At 42.9% G+C, this 21,796-nt stretch overlaps 1 protein-coding gene across 1 annotated transcript in view; it reads right to left on the reverse strand.

Moving 5' to 3' along the window:
- Window positions 1-7,822: 7,822 nt before the first annotated feature.
- Window positions 7,823-21,796, reverse strand: part of LOC108300952 (SLX4 interacting protein) — a 197,366-nt gene continuing 183,392 nt past the window's right edge. Inside the window, exons 7-8 of the mRNA XM_017523943.2 lie at window positions 15,888-15,988; window positions 7,823-14,626 (exon numbers count right to left, since the gene is read on the reverse strand). Coding sequence (XP_017379432.1) covers window positions 13,906-14,626; window positions 15,888-15,988 — 822 coding nt within the window. The 3' untranslated portion in view covers window positions 7,823-13,905. The remainder of the gene's footprint in view (window positions 14,627-15,887; window positions 15,989-21,796) is intronic.

Raw genomic sequence — 21,796 nt, forward strand, 5'->3', positions numbered from 1 at the left:
GGAGTTCTGGTGTTCTGCTCTTCTGTGAGGTTCTAGAGTCAGGCTGTCCCCCACCTGTAATGGGCAGGAGAGCTCTGGTTCTCTCACTTGCGGCTGCTGGAGGCCCTGCCCCCACTTGTGTGGTGGGCTGTGGGGGAAGCTTTGCCTCTGGCACCTCTGCAGAAGGATTGAACTGTGGTAATCAGCACATGGATAGCTTCCAGCAGCTGTGCAGAGTCACCAGGAGTTCCCTGCTTCTGGTTAGGAAAGCCAAAGCTTGCCTTTCTCTCTCACAGCTGTCCCCCAGCACTTCAACGATCAGGCCCGTCCACCCACGTCTGGTTTTCATACAACTGGCACAGCAAACCTTGAATGGAGGAAAAGCTGATGGGGATGTTTTTCTTTATTCTTGGGGAAGCTTTTTTTTTCGTCTAGGCTTGGAGTTGTGTTCTCTTGATTAAGAATGGCTTTAAGTGCCCTTGGCTCCTTGTTCGTTAGCAGAGGCCATCGAGGGATTCAGGCCCTAAGAGTGGCCAACACTGTTTTGGCTCGTTGGGGAGGTAGCCTGAAGGACCTGGGCAGCGAAGAGTCTAGGTTTCCATGACATCTCCCTGCCCTAGCGTAGCTCTGCTTGGCCACTCATGTCTGCCAGTAGACAGCTGGTTTCTGCAAGGTGGGCTCAAAGGGAGGGAGAACTGTGGACTCTACTAGCCAGGAGACATTTTGCAGTACTGGAGTCAAACACTATCCTGAAGCAATACCTTGTTCTGGTGGTTTATAAACTTGGATTCTGCAGGACCCCAGAATTCCTTGGGTAGCTGCCAAATGCTGTTGTGCCAAGAAAAAAAAAAGTTGAACGAACCTCTGCAATTCTTTATTCCAGGAGGGAAGGGATCTTGGGATTAATGGGTGTCGTCTTATCTCACCTTCTGTCTGGGACACACTTGGTATTGGGAGGGCATAGATCAGGCTCCTCTGGACATGGCTCAAGTGCCAGGACTTTAATTGTGAAGGGTGGTTTTTCCCCTTCCTTCAGAAAGAAGGAAGCAAGCAGGCAATGGTGCTCTGGTTATTGTGGGGTTAGGGAAGTACAGAGGAAGAGACTCCGTGCCTTTACCATTCATTCATTCCTCATGAATGCTCTGGACTCTCTTTAAAGGGGCCCTGGAAGAAATAATTTTCAGTCCAGAAACTTGGCTAACTAGAACTCTAGCATTAGAATATACCATGAAATTCCAGGAAAGAACACTTAAAGTTGGTGTTTTTAGAATGGGAAGCCCTGTCCTCAGATTCTAGACTTACATGATGTAGAATTTTAGGGTAAAGATGTATCTTAATTGACTAAAAGCCAAATGACGCTGATGAATTGCGAGAGGGTTTACAATTTTAAGATGCAGATTCCCAGGCCTGATCCACGACCCCGTTATATCAGACGCACCAGAAGTGGAGCCTGGGAATACGAATTTTTGACCAGCTCACTCTTCCTCCTGCACTCATGCACAGTAAAAATTGGGAGCAACTCTGCTAAAGTACTACAGTACCAGCTCTTCATTAATTATAATGTTTTTCCTCCTTGTTAAACTGAATTAAATAGCCTGGAAGCCAGTTTGTTGCTAAATTGCCACCTGACATCATTTTTAAGTAAAATAATTATACTGCCCCTTAAGCAAGTTATGGTCTAAGTGCTTCATGCCTATATTAGCTGATCTGAGGGGTCAGTGAGTCAAAATTAACTTATTTAGTAATATTTCTTAGGTAGCAAGGAGCCACATGGGCCAGAGCGTGGGTTTCCCACCTTTCTAAATGGCTTACACCTGTCTGCTCCATAGTGAGCAAGTGTGCAGCAAAAAACCAGTTGCCTTTAAAGGGAAAAAAATCTACAAGCCTATCAGGCTTTGAAACTTGGGCTGAGCAATGCTCCACCATTTCCGTTTCAACAGTGAGTCTCTTTTTTGCCTCTACTGGGAATGAGAAACAGGAGTTCAGAGGTTCCTGGTCTGGGAAGATGTACAAGCACATGGGTTATGGGAAGCCTCCTCCTGCTAATGTGTATTTATACTTTGTAAGCTCTGATTCATCCAAGCATTGGAACAGAAATCTGCTTCCTGAGGTTCTGTTTTTAAATAGATAGTTTGCAAAAACAACAATTATTTTTCTTAACATTTTTTTTCCACCCCACAAGCAGCTAAACATCCTGGCTCAGGGTATGTCAGCAATGCCAACAAACAGCTCGGTTATCTGGGCTAGAAGGATGCCCTGAGGCAGTTCTCTATGGTTCTGGCCCCAGAAGTCTTAAAAAACAAAGTTTAAAAACCATTAAGGCAATCTTGTTGCATCACTTCAAATCCACGAGGTATTTCAGGGTCTATTAAAAATAACGAATTTCCGTTTGTGAGCCACTGCCTTCCAATGGCTGTTAAAACTAAGAGCAGGTTGGGGGGAGTGGTGATTGTCGGGCTGCAGTGGTATCACTGCCTGGAGCTGAGGAGCCTAAACCCCGAATGGCACCCTCTGAGATCATGTCAAAAGGGTGTGGCTCTCTTGCTTTGGACATATATTCTGCCTGTATTACTTGCTCTTGCATGCTGGGCATAACCTTCCTGGCTTAGAGTGCGTTTCTTTCAAGTCCAAGGTAGCTTTTACGAGTCTCAAATTATGTATCATTATGCATGGGTCCAGTATTAACCTGTGATAGGCAAGTCAGGAAAATTAACCTGGAGAATAAAGGCTCTTAAATCCAATAAGAACCTTGAACTGAGGTCTGCCTGCTACCTTCTCCAACCCACTCCCACTGCAAATATCCACACCAGGGCACCCAAGGGTTGAATTATCCAGAAAGCAAATGCAGATGCCAGCAACATGAAAGTAACAGCTTTGTTTTAAAGAGAAGAATCTTGGCAGGGCTGGCGGGGCTCATCGGTGATCCCAGAGCAAAATGCAAGTTTGCAGCTGGCTTCCTAATCATTACTCAGGCAACCAAACAGGCTGGCCCCCTCTGTTCGGCACCTGAAGACTGAAAAGCTGCTTTATTTTATCCTTGCCGAGATATGTGCAGTTGAAATACCTTCATCATAGACTCACAGGATGTTAATGCAATCAAGGGCCTTACCCATCAAAGGATCTAACCCCCACTACTTTCCCGGAAGAGTAAACTGAGGCTCAACGACTTGTCCGAGGTTATACAGAGATTTCTAAACAGCCAGAACTACAACTTCGGACTCCTCCCTCCTGGGCTGCTGTGCTTTCCGCCTCTTCTGGGAATTTGCTAGGTTTATGTCCGGATCCTGCCCTTAGTGTGATTTTCAAAGGTGAAGCCTTGGGAGATCAGCACTTCACAAAAATGGATGCAAAGGCTCAAGGGAGGTCACAGGAAGTGACTGCTAAGACAATGTTGTCAATCTGACCTGGTTTTGCCTAGAAAGTGACATCTGTATAAATCCGGGAGCAATAGGTGTTTTCTGCATCAAAGACAGATTAAGCCCTAGCTCCTTTGTAGGCTGCTCCTTTGTTCTTGGGACATTTCCAATTTCCCTTTTAGTTTTTGCTTCATAGAATTAAAATGAGTTGCAGGAAAAGAGGTTCAGAAAGGAAACAGCCCCAGTAGGTCCTACAGCTCCCTGCAGTAGGACATTTTACAGGCGTCTTCAGAACAGCACTGCTGCTCACTGGGTCTGAGATGCAGGTGCCAGGGTCCTGGCCAGTGTCAAGTGATTGTAATTATCATTAGGCCTCATCCCTTGTTCTCTAGCCAGTCCCACTCCCCCAGCAGCTTCCTTCCAGGTTATCACCGCAAAAACACCTGAGCATTTAATGACTAAAATCCAGATCACTTGAATGTGATGAAGTTCACCACGTCCAGTGTGTGGTTGGGCCAGTTCAGACACAGCTGAGAGTTCCTGGAACTGCCTGTGGGCAGCTCTGCTTCCTCCATCTGACATCCCCAAAAGGCTACGCCTCCACACTCCTCCACCCAGCACTGACGGATTAGCAACATCTCCCACAAATCATCCTTAACCTGTTTGTCGTGTCAGGGTAGGCCAGAATTACATTCTATGTAGAAGTTTCCCCTGCACCAGGCACCCATACTGAGTGACTTGGAAAAACCCCATCCCCAAGACAGAAACATAAAACCTCCAAGTTCTGGACCTGAACAATCAGATGCCCTCAGGGGACTCTCACTGGCTTTGCAGTGATGTTACTTTGGAAGTATTTTTGAAAGAACTTACAGCATAAAGCAGAAAGGAGGTGTGCAAACGTGATACAACATAAAGATCTGCAAAAAAAAAAAAAAAAAAAAAAAAAAAAAAAAAAAAAAAAAAAAAAAAAAAAAAAAAAAAAAAAAAAAAAAAAAAAAAAAAAAAAAAAGGAAAAAGTGCCTCTAGTACAGTAAAGGGAGTGGGAAAGAGCCGGGAGGGACCACAACCTCTGGCTTTCTCCACCTCCACGCCCCGTCATTTCTGTGGTTCCTGAGCTCTCAGCCGGTAGGTGTTGGCTGCAGTGCAGTTACAAAAGAGGCCCTGAACATCTCCTGCAGAGTGTCTGGCCTCCAGGTGGGCCTGACTGTTACTAGACTTCACTACACTGTTACTTTCACCTGCTTGGTGTGCAAAGCCAGGCTGTGTGCTTAGTGATCAAGAGGACGCATTCTGGACTGAGATGCCTTTGATTGCAATCGCAGCTCTTCCTCCCAGCTCCTGGTTTGGAATTTTCCACCTGTGTGTTCTAACAGCACAGTTTCTGGGCTTTGGGGTTTGCTAGACCTAGATTCTAGGCACTGCCATTTACTAACTTGGCAAGAAACTTGGGCAAATTTCTGAAATTCTTTGTGCCTCAGTTTCCTCATACATCACGCTGACAATAAGTGTGTGCCATTGTATTATTCTTGAAAAGGACTACAGGAAAAGGAAAGAACACAGCTTTCAGTATTTGCTCTAAGCAACCATTAAAAGATTTAAGGAATTCAGCAAGATTCCAACTGACAGTCTACTTTCTCACCATTACACCACTGAACTGGGCCTGTCAGAGAAGAGCTAAGTGCTGTTGGATCTGGTCATAGGCAGGACTCCATGATGCCTCCCAAAGGTCCCTGGCCCCTGGTTATTCAATCAAACACTAATCCTGGTACTGCTGTGAAGGGATTTTGCAGATGTCATTAAAGTCTCAAATCTGTTAGCCTTCAATACAGATTATCCAGGTGGGGCTGACCTAATTACAGGAGCTTTTTAAAACCAGAGAGTTTTCTCTGGCTGGTTAAAGAAGAAGTCAAAGAGATTCAAAGCATGAAAGTGATTCAATGCCAAGATTTCTCCATTAATGAAATGGAGGGGGTCATGTGGCAAGAACCTTCGAAATGGCTTCTAGGAAATCCCCTGCCAACAGCCAGTAGGACAGTGCAGATCTTAGTCCTACAAATGCAAGGAACTGAATTTTGCCAACAAGGAAGCTTGGAAGCAGACCTTTCCCTGGGTGAGCATCCAGCTGAGGATGCAGCCTGGCCGACGCCCTGATTTCAGCCTAAGAGATCCTGAGCGGAGGACCCAGCTAAGAAGTGTCAAAAACTATGAGACAGTAAATTTATGTTGTCTTAAGCCTCTCAAATTATGGTAATTTGTTACACAAGGATGGAAAACTAACATAAACCTCTCCTAAAAAGGATCGTGGGGCTGGGCGCGGTGGCTCACGCCTGTAATCCCAGCACTTTGGGAGGCTGAGGTGGATCACGAGGTCAGAATTTCGAGACCAGCCTGGCCAACATGGTGAAACCTCCGTCTCTACTAAAAATACAAAAATTAGCCAGGTGTGGTGGTAGGCGCCTGTAATCCCAGCTACTCAGGAGGCTGAGGCAGGAGAATCGCTTGAACCTGGGAGACAGACGTTGCAGTGAGCCTAGATTGGGCCACTACACTCCAGCCTGGGTGATAAAGCAAGACTCCCTCTCAAAAAAAAAAAACAGGGTTATTATAGCAGGCTGTGCCACTTGTAGGTGTTATATTTGGTTGTGACTATACAAATTGTTGTTGGCTTTTTCCCTGATCAACTCAGAGCCAGCTCCCAGTGCAATGGAAAGAACAGCTCACTCAAGACAAGAATGAGCTATAGGACTGCACAAAAGTGGTGCCTCATTAAAATCTACAATAGTGTGTAGTCTCTGTGTGTTGATAATAGTTGTCTACAGCCTGCAAATAATGAAAATAGAACACAGTGTTTTCCTCTATATCCCTCTAAAGCCCCATTTCATAAAAGCCGAATGAGGGAAGCTCAGATACCTGGCCTTGGAGGACTCCAGGACACTCAAGTCTTGAGATAGTTTTCTCTCCTTATGAAACAAGATAATGTTTGACTTTCATTTTCTGGAGGTTTTCAGTGAGTTGGACATTTCAGAAATACTTTACGTTCCCACCCCTGGCTTCCCCAGAGGCTTTCCCTACAAGGAAGTTCCCTCCTTGGCTGTCGTCACTGCACAGTGGCCATTTCTTCAGCACTAAGAAGGAGCTAAATGTGAAGCCAAACTTTCTCTCCCACCATCGGCTCTACCAGGATTGCCCTTGCACGGCAGGCAGGTGGCCTAGGCAGACATGCATAGCTGGTAGCAGAAAATTAAGGTTTCTCTTAAGTTCAGCGAGCTTTTCTAAAACATTATTAGGACCTGGAGTTAGACTTGACAAGCATGCAAAACAAGAACTAAAGCTGTTTCTACAACTGGGACCCAAAGAACATGAGATTTGATAAACTGGTACCAAGAAATACTATTTTCAAGGGAAAAGAAAAACAATTTGCTGCAGAAATTTCACAGATGGATGCACAGACTCCTTGTCTTTGAACCTGTGTAAAGATTTTCGTGAGATCCAGAAGGTTCTTCCCGGTGAATATTTTTATTGGCATCAAAACAAGAACCCCAACAGCAACACAGATCCCTGACACCTCTGGCATAGAAAGCTGTGCTGCCTAGAAGTGTCTTCGGATTGGTAGGACATTTTCATGGGAGAGCCACCTGAGAATATTTTTTTCTAGATGCCCCAGGCTATGCCACAGGCAGACGGCCCACGTACTGAGCAAAAGGGCACCAGGATGAGGTTCATTTTAAGGAAAATATACGAATAGAGCAGTGGTGCTGCATTACAAGGTCCTTCTCTGGTGCTGTGACAGGAAGGTCCCTCTAGGCTCCTCCTACTGGGACACATTCCAACCACCCAGCCCAGTCTCCCACCTCCTGGCTGGAGGTTGCCCTGATTTACCATTCCACCTCTCCCTCTGACAACAAACAGGAATGGATGGCTGGTATTCATCCTCCCAGGCACCCACTGTGGGTTTGGGAAAGAGCCTTCTGTGTTCTTCTCACCAGTCAAGCGTGTGAAGGAGGGACTGAAAGGCCTTGGGAGCCACTGGGTCTAGAAAAATTCCCAGTCAATCCATCACCTGCCTCCTCTGGAGCAGGGTCTGTCAGTCTCACCATCATTCCTGGGGCAGGTCGAGTGGAAATGAGGGGGGTGCGTGTGTGCGCACGCGTGTGTGCACCCGTGTGTGTGTGTGTGTGTGTGTGTGTGTGTGTGGTGTCTAAGCGCAGAACAGGACTGGTAACAGAAGTGCAGGCGAGAGGGCGTGGGAGACTGGGAACTCATTTATAAAAGCTCTTCTGCCCTAGAGCAAGTCAAACTCCCTGCTGAGGAGTTGCTTTTTCTTCCTCCCTTTTGAGTCTTGTGTGCTGAGCTGACCTCTCCCCTGGCAGAGGTCAGCGCTCTGCTCACCCCGCACACACTCAGCCTTCTGGGGTTTGATTGCCTTAGAGCCTGAAGAGGAGAGAATTCTTCAGCTCTAAATTCTGAGAGAAAAGCCACAGTAAATCTCGTGAAGAAGCCATTTTTTCTTTTTAATAAATATATACACACATTATGATAAAAATCTTTTGGGAACTGTGCAGAAAACAGAAGGCAAACATAAAAACCAGACATCATTATATAGCCCCCTCCCATAGCCTACTTCATTCTGAAAATAAATCAGGCTGGGTAATGAATGAGGTTTTAAGAAATGCAACTGAACTTAAAACACAAGGTCAGTGTCTCATCCTAGGTAATCCTTCGGAGGATGAGAAATTCTCCTGATTTTCCCACAGGGTTATTTCAGATGCAATTTCTGAGCCAAACTATTTTAAAAGCGTTCATTCTTTCACTGCCCTGCCAAATGCTAACTTGAAATTCACATGCACTTTTAGAGGGCCCATTAATGATATTAACGATCATGATCAAAGGCAAACCCCAGAGGTTTATGTAAAATTTCGGACAATTATTTAGGTGCTTTAAGACCCATCTTCTGAACGAGGGTAACAATTTCTCAATGTTGGCAAAGACGAGAGGTGTGTTTGGATGTGTAGGCTCTAAAGCAGCAGAACCAATGTAGAGGGGCCTTCAGAAGAAAACAAAATACATCTCTTTGTAAGATTAAAATGTATGACTGTTGACTGACAACTTGTCTCCAAAGCCATTCCTACTCATTTACTTGCAAGTAGGTGGTATACTTCTGATTTGCAGAAAGCCCCTCTTCTAAAGATACTCAGCTGACCCTCTCTTTTAACATCTGCTATTTACATGCACACTCCACATTTTTAAACAATAGTTCTTAACTATGGTGTCTCCTGTGAATCATTATTTGATGAGCTTTAAAAATCCCAACACCCAGGCCAAACCTCAGAGATTCTGACTGAACTAGAGGCTATCCAGGTAGGTGGCCAGTGTAGAAAACCATTTTCAAACAGATGGAGAAATTAATACATGAGAGGTGTATGTTTATCCCGATGCACTAAAAGCTGTGTTTGGCACTTAAACTATTAGAGATAATTTTCTTTGACAGATGAAGAAACTAAGGCCTGGGAGCTTGCATCACTTGTACCAAAACACATAAAACCAATTAGTGGCAAAGCAGCAGCCTGGACCCAGGAATTGCAGCTTGCAGCCTCATGCTATTATGCAGTCCCCAGATCCCAAGCCCAGCCCCCAAGGCCAGGGCAAGGCATCTTTCCTGTGGGTTAGGCCAGATGGCAGGCCACCATGACCAAAACACTAGGAAGAAATGAGCTATGCCTCATACACTGCGGTGGTTCTCAGCATTGCACACACAGCTATTCCAACCTGATACTGAAATGCTTCTGAAAAGTTATGTACAAAAGTACAGAAGTTGAAAAAACAAACCAAAAACTACAGAAGTGTGCAGTACTGAAATAAAAGGCAGTGTAGATTCTGAGTAAAGATTATATCCACTTGGAAAATAGAAATGAATCCATTTGGGGACTGTCAAGATTCCTGGAAAGGAGTCAAAGTGCTGTAGTTTAATCCTGCCAAAGAGGTCTATCTTAGCTCAGAGTTGGGAGCAGAACTGGGAACAAGTCCACATTGTATGCACCCCAAAATCTCATAGGTCAATTTCATCCAAATGCTTCATGCTGGGTTTTCACTGCCTAAATCTATAAGGCCAATGGTTAAATGGAAAGCTCCCCTTTGATTATTTTATAAAGTATTCAAAACTGCAGGATTATTTCAACAAAGAAAACACTTCTTTCAAATACAGCATAATTTAAAATAGCATGTTCAGAAAAGGGCAATTTGGGTATGTATTTTTTGGGGTTAATTCACTTGTTTTTGAAGAACAAAAACCTACACACTAATTTTTTAAAACAATTGTATTCTATTCATAAAACAGTACATTTATGTCAATATGTACTGTTTTATGAATAAAGAGTAAAATTGTTTTACGCTTTATTCATAAAACCTTAGGCATGCACAACTACTGAATTATTTAAAGAGTTTAAAACAAAACGAACGAGAAGATAAGGAAAAAAGAGCTCTCCTGGTGACTTACTACCATGTTTGGCTCTTTAACTTGATTGAAGAAAATTATTTGGGGGATCTGTCCAATTCACACCTTCTTTTCCCTGATCAAATACTTTAGAGTCAAACATATGGTTTTTTTACTTTTGCTCAAGCAAAGAATTAAAATTTTTGATAAGGAACTGTAAGGTAATAGGATGTATGGTAATATTATGCTGCCAAAGGAAACATTTGAATATGATTAAATTCAAGCCCAGTGCCAGGTAGCGCTAGATAATTAAAGATAATTTTATCCATTCAAGTCCCCCCTGTTAAGCTGCACATTGACACATATATGTTCCCTGTTTCGTTAAATAAATATGGAAACCAAATTAGAGGGAGACCTGCAGATTTCTGAGAATTTAATTATACCCTTAAATTGCAATACCAATGATGTATATGGTTAGACTTCTGTACTAGGTAATTACCTGAATTAACTTCATTTTACAACACTTAATTTATTTTGTACCAGGGAAGGCTTTTAACTATTTAAGATAAACCAATCTAATTTTGATTTTTTTACTTGCTTCAACGTGTTTCAATTCATTAATGTTTCAATAATAAGGAATGAACTCTCTTGTCTTGACAAACCAAGCATGAAAATTTCCTCATAAAAGAAGAAATTAAAATGATTTCCATATTCAAGTCACAGTATGCTGAAAAGAGAATTTTGGGTTCTTAGGAAAAGCCATTGTCACCTCCAAAGGAGGGCCACTCATTACAGTTTTGTGGAAATTTAATAGCAGGGCCTGCCAAGAAGGAATTCAAGGAAACTGGGAATGGCGACACTGTGATCCCAGGCCATTCTCTTGAGCAGAGGTTTCCTTCCCTTATGTGTTCTGCCCTCGCCAAGCTCTTTTCTGAAATCAAAGGCCACTGATATGCACAACAGTCCATGCTAAAATCCAAACATGACACCAAAAGCAAACAATTACACTGTGATCCCATTGCGGTCTGCAAGCTGTATCTTGAGATCTTTCAGAGATAAGCTATATTCCCCATAAATCAAACTACAGAGGGTTTTTATGATTGTTGCTTTTTATAAAATGAAATACACTTCTATACTTCTATAGTATTAAAATAAGTGAACAAAAGAACTGAAGCACTTAGTCCCCTACCCCCAAAGTTTGCTCCTTTGCATTTCACAATTTATATGTATATCTGGATGACAGTTAACTTTTAGTGGCAAAGATAAGAAAATGTGAAAGAGAAATCATACAGATTGTTCCCAGGCCTTTCTTGTTTATGGACATTGAAATAACCTCAACACCAATATATTAAGATGTCATCTGAAAGTACATGGAAGTGGCTTAGAATCCATGACACTGAGACAGTTAGGAAAATCAAAGTTACAACGTCAATCGAATTGGATCATTGACTTCTCCAAGATTGGAGTCACAGGGACTTGAATATAACTTGGGGTACCAGGTAAGTGGTTGAGTAACTTGTCCTTTTTGACTGAGAATACTGACAGTGTTTTACTTTCGGATGCCAAATTATTAAGATCATTAAGAATATCAAAGCACATACCATTCCCAACAGTGAGAACCCTTCATTTCCTACCTAATAAGCAACAACAACAACAAAACCCTGGCATCCATTTGCCCCTTTGTACTTCCAAATATCCAAAGAATCACACGACCATTCAAATAACAAGAGATCCAGGGGTGTTTCAGACATGTGCAAGAAAAATGCTTAAAGGCAAAATTCCTCAAACACATGCCGCAGTGTGGGAACTGAGAGCCATTTCCTCTGTAAACCCTGTTAAAATCCCTTTTACATGAAGGGATGTGAGGGCTGTGAGGGAGACCCCATCTATCTAACCAAAGATGCTATTTTCCCTCTTAGATTACAGTAATGGTCATATCCCCAAATATAACAAACTCTAAAGCCAAGACTTTTCTTGACCGAGAATCATTCTAATTATTAGCCTTAACCACCAAGCCCAGGTTAGCTAATGAAATAAAAACTTCTCAATACCAGAGTGACACAACAGAGAAAGATGAGAAACAAAAAAACTTCTCAGAAATTTTCTCTGGTGGCTCCAGCTCAGATATCTCCCCTAGTTCTGGAGCAGGCAGGGAATATTGTTCTAGTACAGATGTCATTTTAATTTGAGACTCTTTTCCAGAAAGCTGCTTCTTGGCCTATCCCCTGGGTTATTACCTGTGTCCTCCCTGTTTATAAATCGTTCTAATTGTTTCTGTTTAAGAAGATTCAATGACACACTGTGGTCCTGTCTTCAATAAAGAACACACCTAGAAAACTGTTCCTAAGAGAGGGGCTTAAGGTGGGCTGTGGAAATGCACATTCTACCAAGTACTACGGAGGATTCCATTCTGTGCAGTCCACCCCTATTGTATAAGCAGAGTCAGCACCACTGAAGTTAGTATTCTATTGGGCTCCCTCATCTCCTACAGAATCTCCTGATAGGGTTCAGCTGGGAGCAGGAAAAAAGCCAGGAGGGACGAGGACAGGACACCAGCAGGCAGGGCTGTTTCCAGTGGGGATGGTGAGGCTGGATCATGGAACAGGAACAGGTTTCCAGGCAGGGTTTGGAATGTCAAAGTAACAGTATCTACCTCCACAGCCAGGCTCGGTGACCAAGACTGAACTTCATGAACCAAAATGGGGCCATGAAATATGGCTGCTGCTTCATGAGTCTTACTGAGTCTTAATAAGTAGGGACAAGAGATATGGGGAAGGACAGAATGAGATGGAAGAAACCACTAATCCAGCTCAAGCATGAACCTACACTATGCCTGTTTCTGTATTCTTTTAATTTTGTTGGGCTTTTCTGGGTGATTTTTCTGCTAACTTTAACACTTTAGGGAATATACTTGGTTTTCCTTATTACTTAGGGGAGGTGCTATTTCAAAGGCCCACCTCATGTTGAACAGAAAAAAAAAAAAGATGTATTAAATAAATGGACCTTGAACATTGTTTCCTTCCTGTTTCAGAATGAAATTGGGTTAAGGAAATTTTTAGCAGGTGTCCATCCAAAATAAGTCATTGCCATAATTCACTATGTGACATTTCAGCAAACCCACCAGAGACAGTGGTAGACTGTAAGGGAAGCCTCCTGTTTTGAAATCTGAATTGCCTGTGAAGCCTTCCAACTGGGAAACTGGAAACTGGTCACTGAGTTCTCGTTAGGTTCTGGTTTGTCCCAAACCAAAATCCTGGAGGTGGGCGCAAGAGGAGGGACTGGGACAGGCTTGAGCTATAGGCAACAACAAGCCTCTCCAATGTCTTCCCCTCAGGCTGGGAAGAACTGCCCATCAACTTCAACAATTATAGGGTAAGTAACAGCTTTCTGGGTAGCATGGCTGCCATACTGCAGAATCTGGGAAGAGAGTGATCCATACCCCAAACCCAAGTGTTTTACAAGTTTAAGAGAGTCCAAGGGGATGCATGTCCACATCTGCCTCCACCTGACGAGCCGGAGACCATGGCAGCCAGGCTGGAGGAAGCACCGGGGAATGTTCCATTAGTCCAGTGGTTCTCAAACTCGAGCCTGTTTCAGAATCACCCAGAGGTAGTTACTCAGCAGAGGCAGGGCCAAATAACCACATTCCTAGCACACTTCCAGACAAGGAAGCTGGTCCCAGGACCACACATGGTTCCTCCACTGCCCTACTACTCAGGCTGAGGAGCAGGAGGATGGATTGCACCCCTGGCACTGAACGGCAGCATGGTGGTACTGTCTCTGTGTGGTCCATTGCTTACTGATGTCCCAAGAATGGGCTCATGATCAGTTTCTTCATGCAGTCCTTGCATATACTCTCCTTCCTGACAAGGTGGATGGCTCTTTGTCATAATACCAATTCTCTGAAGACAGGTATAAAATGCAATGAGAAAGTAGCAATGCTGTTAGAACAAGCATACAGCCTCCTGGTTTGAAATGCTTTGACAACAAACCATAGCCACAACACAGATAACATACTTCCTATTTAAATTAATCATTGTAATTAATTCCTTTAAAATCCCGGCATCTATACACACAGCTCTCTTGTCACAGGTTTGGCCCACTACGTCCTCAACTCCAGCACTGCAATCCTCTTTGGTGTTAGTGGCCCCTGTCATATTTTTTTCTTTTCTTGGTTGGGCTATTCTGAATTGTAGATAATCTTTCAGTGTTTGTGGCTGAGCCGGTTTGCTGTGCCTGCCCTGGGTTATTTTTCATAAGATGTCTTGAGGAGAGACTTTCCACCACATGCAACTCTTCCTTAGACGTGGTTTTTGCCAAATCTTGTTTCAAAAGTAACCCCGGATCTGACAACTCTAAAGCTGGCAAAACCCTAACAGCTTTGCTTTTTTCCACTATTATTTCTCTTGGGACTAATCGATCACTTCCAGAAGAAACTCTCTCGTGGTGGTCGAAGTCTTCCGCAGAGCTGCAGTTCCTTCGTTTCTGTTGGGTTTTGGCCACTCGTGGACTTTGTTTTGGACCAGCTGATGCTGACTCACAGCTACAGACAGGGCTCCCGCTTAGAAGCCCTGTCTGTAACTGCTCCCCAGGATGAGGTTTTTGCTGGCCACTAGTGTCTTCTGGCTGGGTCTGATTAACTTTTTCCAGCTTTTGAACAGGAAGCCCCCAGTGGCTCTCAGCTGCCTTTATGTAATCCTTTGCCTGTCCTGTGGATTCTGATGGGGGACTGGAGGAGGCCTGACCATTATTCCTCCTCCTTGCTATCTCTGCAATCACTGAGTCACTAGATGTTTCCACAGTATCTTTTCTGGGCTGCGATTTGCTCATGACACTGCTTTTTGTTTCAGTTCTTTTCACACTGAAACAAACAAAAATGATTTTATGCTTTGTAAAGCTGTCACGGCACAGTTTTCTCCAAATTCCCTCTACCACATTTCCTTCACCTGAAAAAGGAGGCATGTATCACTACTTGCCTTCTCGTCTCCCAGCAAATCTAGAAACACCCACTACCACAAGTGTATGTTTAAATCAATGTCCCCTTAAATGCAGATTGAATCAAGCAAAAACCTTCACATTTTCCATTATACTAGGATACACTTGCTTATCAATCATTGGGTTAAAAATGGATTTATGATGGTATTCACATTTTAACTAAGGCAAATAAGTATTCATTTCCGATATGAAGGGTCAGCACTACCTATGTTTGATATACTGATTTTTTTTTTCCAGAAGTTGATTCAGGCTCTGTGCACACAAATGTGCATGTACACATAATTTCTATTTGTGAGTAAAGAATAATCTTTTGGAATTTCTCTCAGGCTATTTCAAGATGTTACCCAAATACAATCACCATTTAGCTGGTGTCAGGTTTGTTGATCAAGCTTACGGGAGAGGACTTAGTTAATATAATTTAAAATGTCCTGGAAGAAATTTCAGATAGCCAGCATGAAAGGCAATAAAGTACAATTGTGGAAGACAAAGTGTTGATATAGCTGTATATAAGCCCCTTGCTTCCTACAGCATCCACAACAAACAATGTAAACTTCACTCTGATGATAAAGTTAACTTTGAGCGGCAGGATAGAAGCTACCGAGGGAGAATCAGAGACTGAAGATCTTAACTTCAGTATATATTTACAGGTTTGTGAATGGCAAGAAATTTCCTCAACCACCAAAACATTGAAAGCTGAAATATTTATTTTGGCTAAACTTTAGTGTGAAAACAAATATATATATAATATTCATGCTCTTACTGTTGACAACAAGAGCATGAGGATTATCATAATTATACTGAAGTCGGAACAAGGATCTTAGGAAAGGAATGTGTTTTTTAGATCTGTCTGTAGTCCCTCCGAAAGCGGCATGAAACACACAACCAATAGGTGCTTTTCATCTTCAAAGAACATGTCATTAATTACTCCTTGCAACACACCTGTGAAGCAAGGACTCTATCCCCATTGTCCAGAAAGCAAGAGAGTCAGGAAGGAGGGGAGAGCAAGTACGTGCTAGAGGGGCGTTTGTGCTTCAGTTCCAGGCACTCTGTTTAATTCTAGACTTCATGTTATCTATCCGTACATAGAGGCAGTCAAAATTGAGAAAAAGGAAACATATTGCACCTACATTTCTTTCAGAGCATTTCTCCGAAGCTTTGCACTGGGAGGAAGTGAACTCTCTGCACACTCAGCAAAGTAATCAGACACTCCATGGAGAACTCTTTTTGTCTACTTGAAAAGATAACAAAGGTTCAACAAGAAATCTATTAGCTGAACATGAGAGAAAACAGTTACACTCTGAATGCCCCAATGAACACATTTATTTTTGTAAACGCTGAATGAAACTGCTCAGTGGTAAGCTATTGTAACCTTTTTTTAACCTAGGACTTGATGGTTAATTGTAACTTCTTTTGGACTCCCAATCCACACATTTCATACATTAATATGTGCCATAAACATACAAAGCTGTAATGCCAAGAATGTTGATTCCAAACCATCTGGGAACTCTTGGCCAATATCTGATATCTGTGAGGCTCAGGCTGTGACAAAAGCCCCTGAATTCCTGTGTGTGGCAGCAGCGTGCCTGTGAGCTGTTCTTACGGCAAGACCTGGCGGCACAGTGGTCTACACACTTATCATCATAAGAATTCCCCATATTTTCTCTATCTGCAAAAATAAAGAATGTTTTGTAATGCCCAAGACCATAGCAACGGTCAAATCTTTTAATATTGGTATTTTGAAAACTGGAGTTTGTGATTCTTGGCTATTAAAACACTCAGGACTTTTTTCCTTATACTAATCACCACTCTGGTTTTATGTAATTCAAAGATTATCTGCCTATCTATCCTTTTGTGTTCCCATGGAAGCATCATAAGGAAGTAATTATAAAATGTAAAAGCCTACTTGCCTTGCCAACATTAACCCACTTTATACTTTTGGAATCTCTTCTCCTTTTGGTTATCAAGTAGATAATCCAGACAAGGTGTTAACTCCTGTCATTTTCTAAGACACTAAGTATTCTTCCCTATCAAATTTCAATAAAATGTTGCTACCACTCGAAACAGCTTTAGTAAGCTGTCAGTAGGTTCTTGCTTTAGACATTGGAATTAGCAGTGACAGCCCCAGAGAACCTGGTACGTGGCAACCATGAGTACCATGGGTTATCCTACAGGCGGAGGAAATGTACTTTGCCTCATCACTGTCCTGCACCACTGAGGATGGGCTCTTTGCTCTCTTCAATTGTGCCTATCGGTCTCAGACCTGGCACAGTGTCACTCAAAGTCATGTCTGGTTATAATCCAAGTCAGTTTTAAGCTAGGGAACAGAATATTCTAGGTTTTATTGGATTATATTCTCCTTTTTTTTGTTTTCTAAGACTTACTAGTTGGCTAAAATTAGTGACAGCTTAAAAGTCAAATAAGAGAAAGAGATGGAAAGAAATTGAGATTTATGTGTGAAACACTTCTAAACATGCCCTATAAGTACAGTAGATTTTCCCCTTACAACCACACCCTGTAAGTGCTGCATTTTCAGAGCTGAACAATTAACATAAGGAGCATGAGTCAGGCTTTGAACAACTCTGTGGGAACCAGAAAGCCTTTTGCTATTAGGAATGATGTAAATTCCCCAACGCTGGAAGAAATCCACAATGGAAGGCAGACAGGGTCATAAATAACAACAATGAATACTGCATATACCACATAAAGTATGATGCTGTGATAGTGACACTCTCTTCAAATCTCATATTAATTTCAATCACTGCCTTTATTTATTTTAAAAATTCAGTTTAAAGAGCACTATGCATTTCTTATGGGAACTTCGAAAACTCCTTTAAGAAGCAGAGCAGTCAGCTCTCATCCCAAATTCCTCCAACAACAATGAAGGAAAATGTCCTTGGAAGAAAAGGGACAACAGAAGAGGTGACAGAGTGACAGGAGGAAATATCCTGTTCAAAAAGTGTTAAATCTGTGACTTAGATTTAAAAAAAAAAAAAAAAAAAAAAAAAAAAAAAAAAAAAAAAGAAAAAGAAAAAAGAAGACAAGAAAGGCAAGGCGGGGTCGCTTGCTTACAAATTAAAACCACATTTGGCAATTTGTTGAAGGAAGCATATTTACATTTCTATGAAGACTGGGTGGGCAGGAAAAAAAAGATTAGACTCCCTCTTCAGCCCCTGAGCTGTCAGGTCTCATTAAAAATCTCTTACTCTAACATTTCTAGGGTCAATTCACTCCCCTTTGTCACTAAATCAGAGCCTCCGGTGCAGCTCCCTGCAGCCCCCAAACAAGTATTCCTAAGGAAGCAGCTATCACCTGGGAACAGGATTTCCTAAAGGGAGTCATACTGATTACTAATGGCTTCTCACATCTGGCATCAAAATGCAATCTGAGGCTTATCCAGAGGCACAATGCCAAGGTACAGATATATAATGTATGCCAGGAGGGCTGCAAATGCTTTCTGGGCTTACGAGGAGGACCCTACTACTTTTCAGATTCTGCCATGAATAATGAACCCATCATATTTTGCAAAGAATGGAGGTAAACCCAACATATTCAAAGAGTTGGCTATCCAAAGTCCAGAATGAGGACTCATTCTGAGACCATGGGGACTCAGGTATTTAAAAAACAGATTAACCAACAGGATCTCTTAGGGTCTTCATAAATGATTCCTTACAACCTGGAAGCTAGCTCTTTCTTAGGCCAAGGAATAAAATTCTGAAAGTATCATTCCTTGGTATACTCCATTCCCAGCCATCTGCCTCACTCCCACCCTACCTCCTATTTTGTTTTACTTTTTGGTTATACTTCGAAGATTTTTGATTCATAAGTTTTTCTCTATAAAGAGTGTCAATACATAGTTCTAGGGCAAAATCAAACAGAAGCAGGGCAAGGCCCTGGTTTCTAGGGAGATACCCTCCCTCAGCAACCTAAGCAGTCTAGGCAGGCCACAGGGCAAGGGGTCAGGACTTTTTGCCATCTTTGGGGGTACTCTGGAGACCAGTGAATGTACCCCAAGGTTGAAGACAGTCAAAGCACATGTCCCAGTACAGTATCAAGGGGAAGGCCAAACAGATGAATGAGTATGATGATGGGTGATATTACCCTAATCCTGTATGGGCTGACCTGGGAAACACATTTTAAATTCCAGGATAGAAAGGACTGCAAAGAGAGTCCCCATCAGGATAACTAGGTGACTAAGATATCCTTCTTGTCTCTAATCAGAAAACAGGTTGATTTGAGATGCACAAAATACTGAGCGAGGCACAGTGGTTCATGCTTGTAATCCCAGCACTTTGGGAGGCTAACGTGGGAGGATAGCTTGAGCTCAGGAGATTGAGACCAACCTAGGCAACCCAGTGAGTCCTAATGTCTACAAAAAATTAGCCAGGCATGGTGGCGTGCACTTATAGTCCCAGCTACTCAGCAGACTGAGATGGAACACTTGAGCCCAGGAAGTTAGGGCTGTAGTGAGCCATGACCGTGCCACTGCATTCCAGTCTAGGTGACAGAGTAAGGCTTTGAGAAAGGAAAGAAAAGAAAGAAAAAAGAAAGAAAGGAATAAAAAGAAAGAAAGAAAACAGAAAAGAAAAGAAAGAAATGCTATGCAATGTTTAAGTCCCAAAAGCACACTGAAACTGTGGATAAACCAAGGAGTTCACCCCACAGTGACTTAGTAAAAACCTGATTTGAACAGAACACTGTTGTATTAATGGGAGATAGGGAGAGAAGTTGGCCTAAAACAGCAGAGAAAACACCTGCTCTTGAGCTTTCAACCTCCTCACAAAGTCTGTAAAGTACAGGAGGGGCTCCCACAGGCCAGTGGAAAGACTGGCTGCATCAGAGGCACAGAGGGAGTCTTTTGAAAATAGAGATTCCCAAGACCCATCCCTGGAAGTTCTGATTCACAAGATCTGGGGTGGGGTGAGGACATCTATATTTAGGTTCCCAGGTGATTCAAAACTGCTGATATACATAAAACAACTCAGCAAGGCAAAGCAACAGATAAACAAACACAAACTGGTACAATGAGACAGCCTTTTGCAAAGTGTCACCCGTTTATCCCGTGCATCAAAATCATGTGGGGGGTGTGTTAAAAAATGTTTTAGATTCCATCCCAGAATTTGGATCTCTAGGAAGTGGGGTCAGGGCATGCATATTTTAGGCAAGCCCCTCAGTGATTCTGATACCCAGCAGAACTACTGAACCTCTGCCCCAAAGGCACACAGAATTGATAACTGAGCAGAATCCCTCAGAATAATCCAATCAAGCAATACTGAACACTGTACCAGACATTGCTTGAGGCCCTTGAGGGAAAAGACCTCACATTCATGCAGCCCCTATCTCAATGGAGAATACAACAAACAAATAAACATATGTCTGGTGGTAATGATGTTATGAGGAGAAATAAACATCTAAAGGGCCATGGGGTGCTATTTTAGATATGGTGGTCAGGATAGGCTGTGGTAGGAAATGAGGAGGGCTTTACACTGAGACCTGAGTGAAGGACAAGCTACAGGCTACAGGAGCAGATAGGGAAGAGCATTTCCGGCAGGGGGAAGAGTGAACACCAAGGCTCTGAGGGCAGGGTGTGCCTGAAGGTGCAGAAACTGGAGAGTAAACCAGGGGAAGAGGTCAGGAGCAAGAAAGAGGGACATGTGTGTACTGGTGGTGAAAAGGCAGATCTTGTGTGACTTTTGTAAGGACGGCATAGTTTATCGTGAGGAAGATGATATGCCCATGGAAGGTTCCTAGAAGAAAAGGGACTTGACATTTTAAAAGGAATACCTTGGGCACTGTAGAGGGACAAGGTTAGATGGAGGAAGACTAGTGATGAGGCCTAGGCAATGACTGATTCATTCAGAGATGATGGGTCTTGGAGAAGGTGAGTGGTGAGGAGCAGTGGTTAGACTGGAAATATAATTTGATGGGAGATCCAACAAAATGTGCTGATGGACTCAATACAGGGAGTGGGAGAAAGAAATGTCATTGGTGACTCCACAATCTTTGGTTTAAACAACTGGATGAAGGAAGTTGGCCTTTACCAATGCAGAAAACATAGCAAATTTAGGGTCAGGCTTGGGGGAATAGGACCAAGAAATCAGTTTTCTTAGGTGTTGCTATGGTATGACTATGTCCCCTCCAAAATTCAGGTGCTGTCAATGTGATGGTATTAAGAGGTGGAGCCTTGAAGAGTTAATTAGGCCATGAGGGCTCCACCCTCATGAATGGGATTAGGTGTCTTTATAAAAAGGCTTGAAGGAGAGAGTCCTTCCACCTTATGGGGACACTGCTCCTCCTTTCCAGAGCATACAGCAATAAGACATCATCTTGGAGGCAGAGACTAGACCCTCACCAGACCCCAACCTGCTGATGACTTGATTTTAGGCTTCCCAGCTTTAAAAACAATAAGAAGTAAATTTCTGTTCTTTATAAGTTGCCAGTCTCGGGTATTGTGTTACAGCAACACAAATGGACTAAGACAGTGTAAGAGTCCTCCTAGACATCTAAATGGAGGTGCTGAGCAGGCAGGTAAGATACAAATTTCCAGCAGAGGGAAAAGGTCTGAGGTGCAGACACAAAGCTGGGAGGTCCTCAGGGTCAGTCAGGATGAGTTCTACTAGAAAATGACTTTGAATGAGTTAAAGAAGTTGAGATGATGAAGAAGATTCAGGAAAAGAGACTATGAGGGAAGTACCAGTGAGGAGGAGAAAAATCAAGACAGCATAATGCTCCTGGAGGCAAGACAGAATGACATGGAAGTGAAGAACAAAATGCCAATGAAAGTGACAACTGTGGGCCCAGTGCAGTGGCTCATGCCTGTAATCCCAGCATTTTGGGTGGCCAAGGTGGGTAGATCACCTGAGGTCGAATTCTAGACCAGCCTGACCAACATGGAGAAACCCTGTCTCTACTAAAAAAACAAAACAAAACAAAACATTAGCTGGGTGTGGTGGCTCATGCCTGTAATCCCAGCTACTCAAGAGGCTGAGGCAAGAGAATGGCTTGAACCCAGGAGGTGGAGGTTACAGTGAGCTGAGAT

Source organism: Cebus imitator, unplaced genomic scaffold (assembly GCF_001604975.1).
Source record: "Cebus imitator isolate Cc_AM_T3 unplaced genomic scaffold, Cebus_imitator-1.0 Scaffold31, whole genome shotgun sequence".
Classification (NCBI taxonomy): domain Eukaryota; kingdom Metazoa; phylum Chordata; class Mammalia; order Primates; family Cebidae; genus Cebus; species Cebus imitator.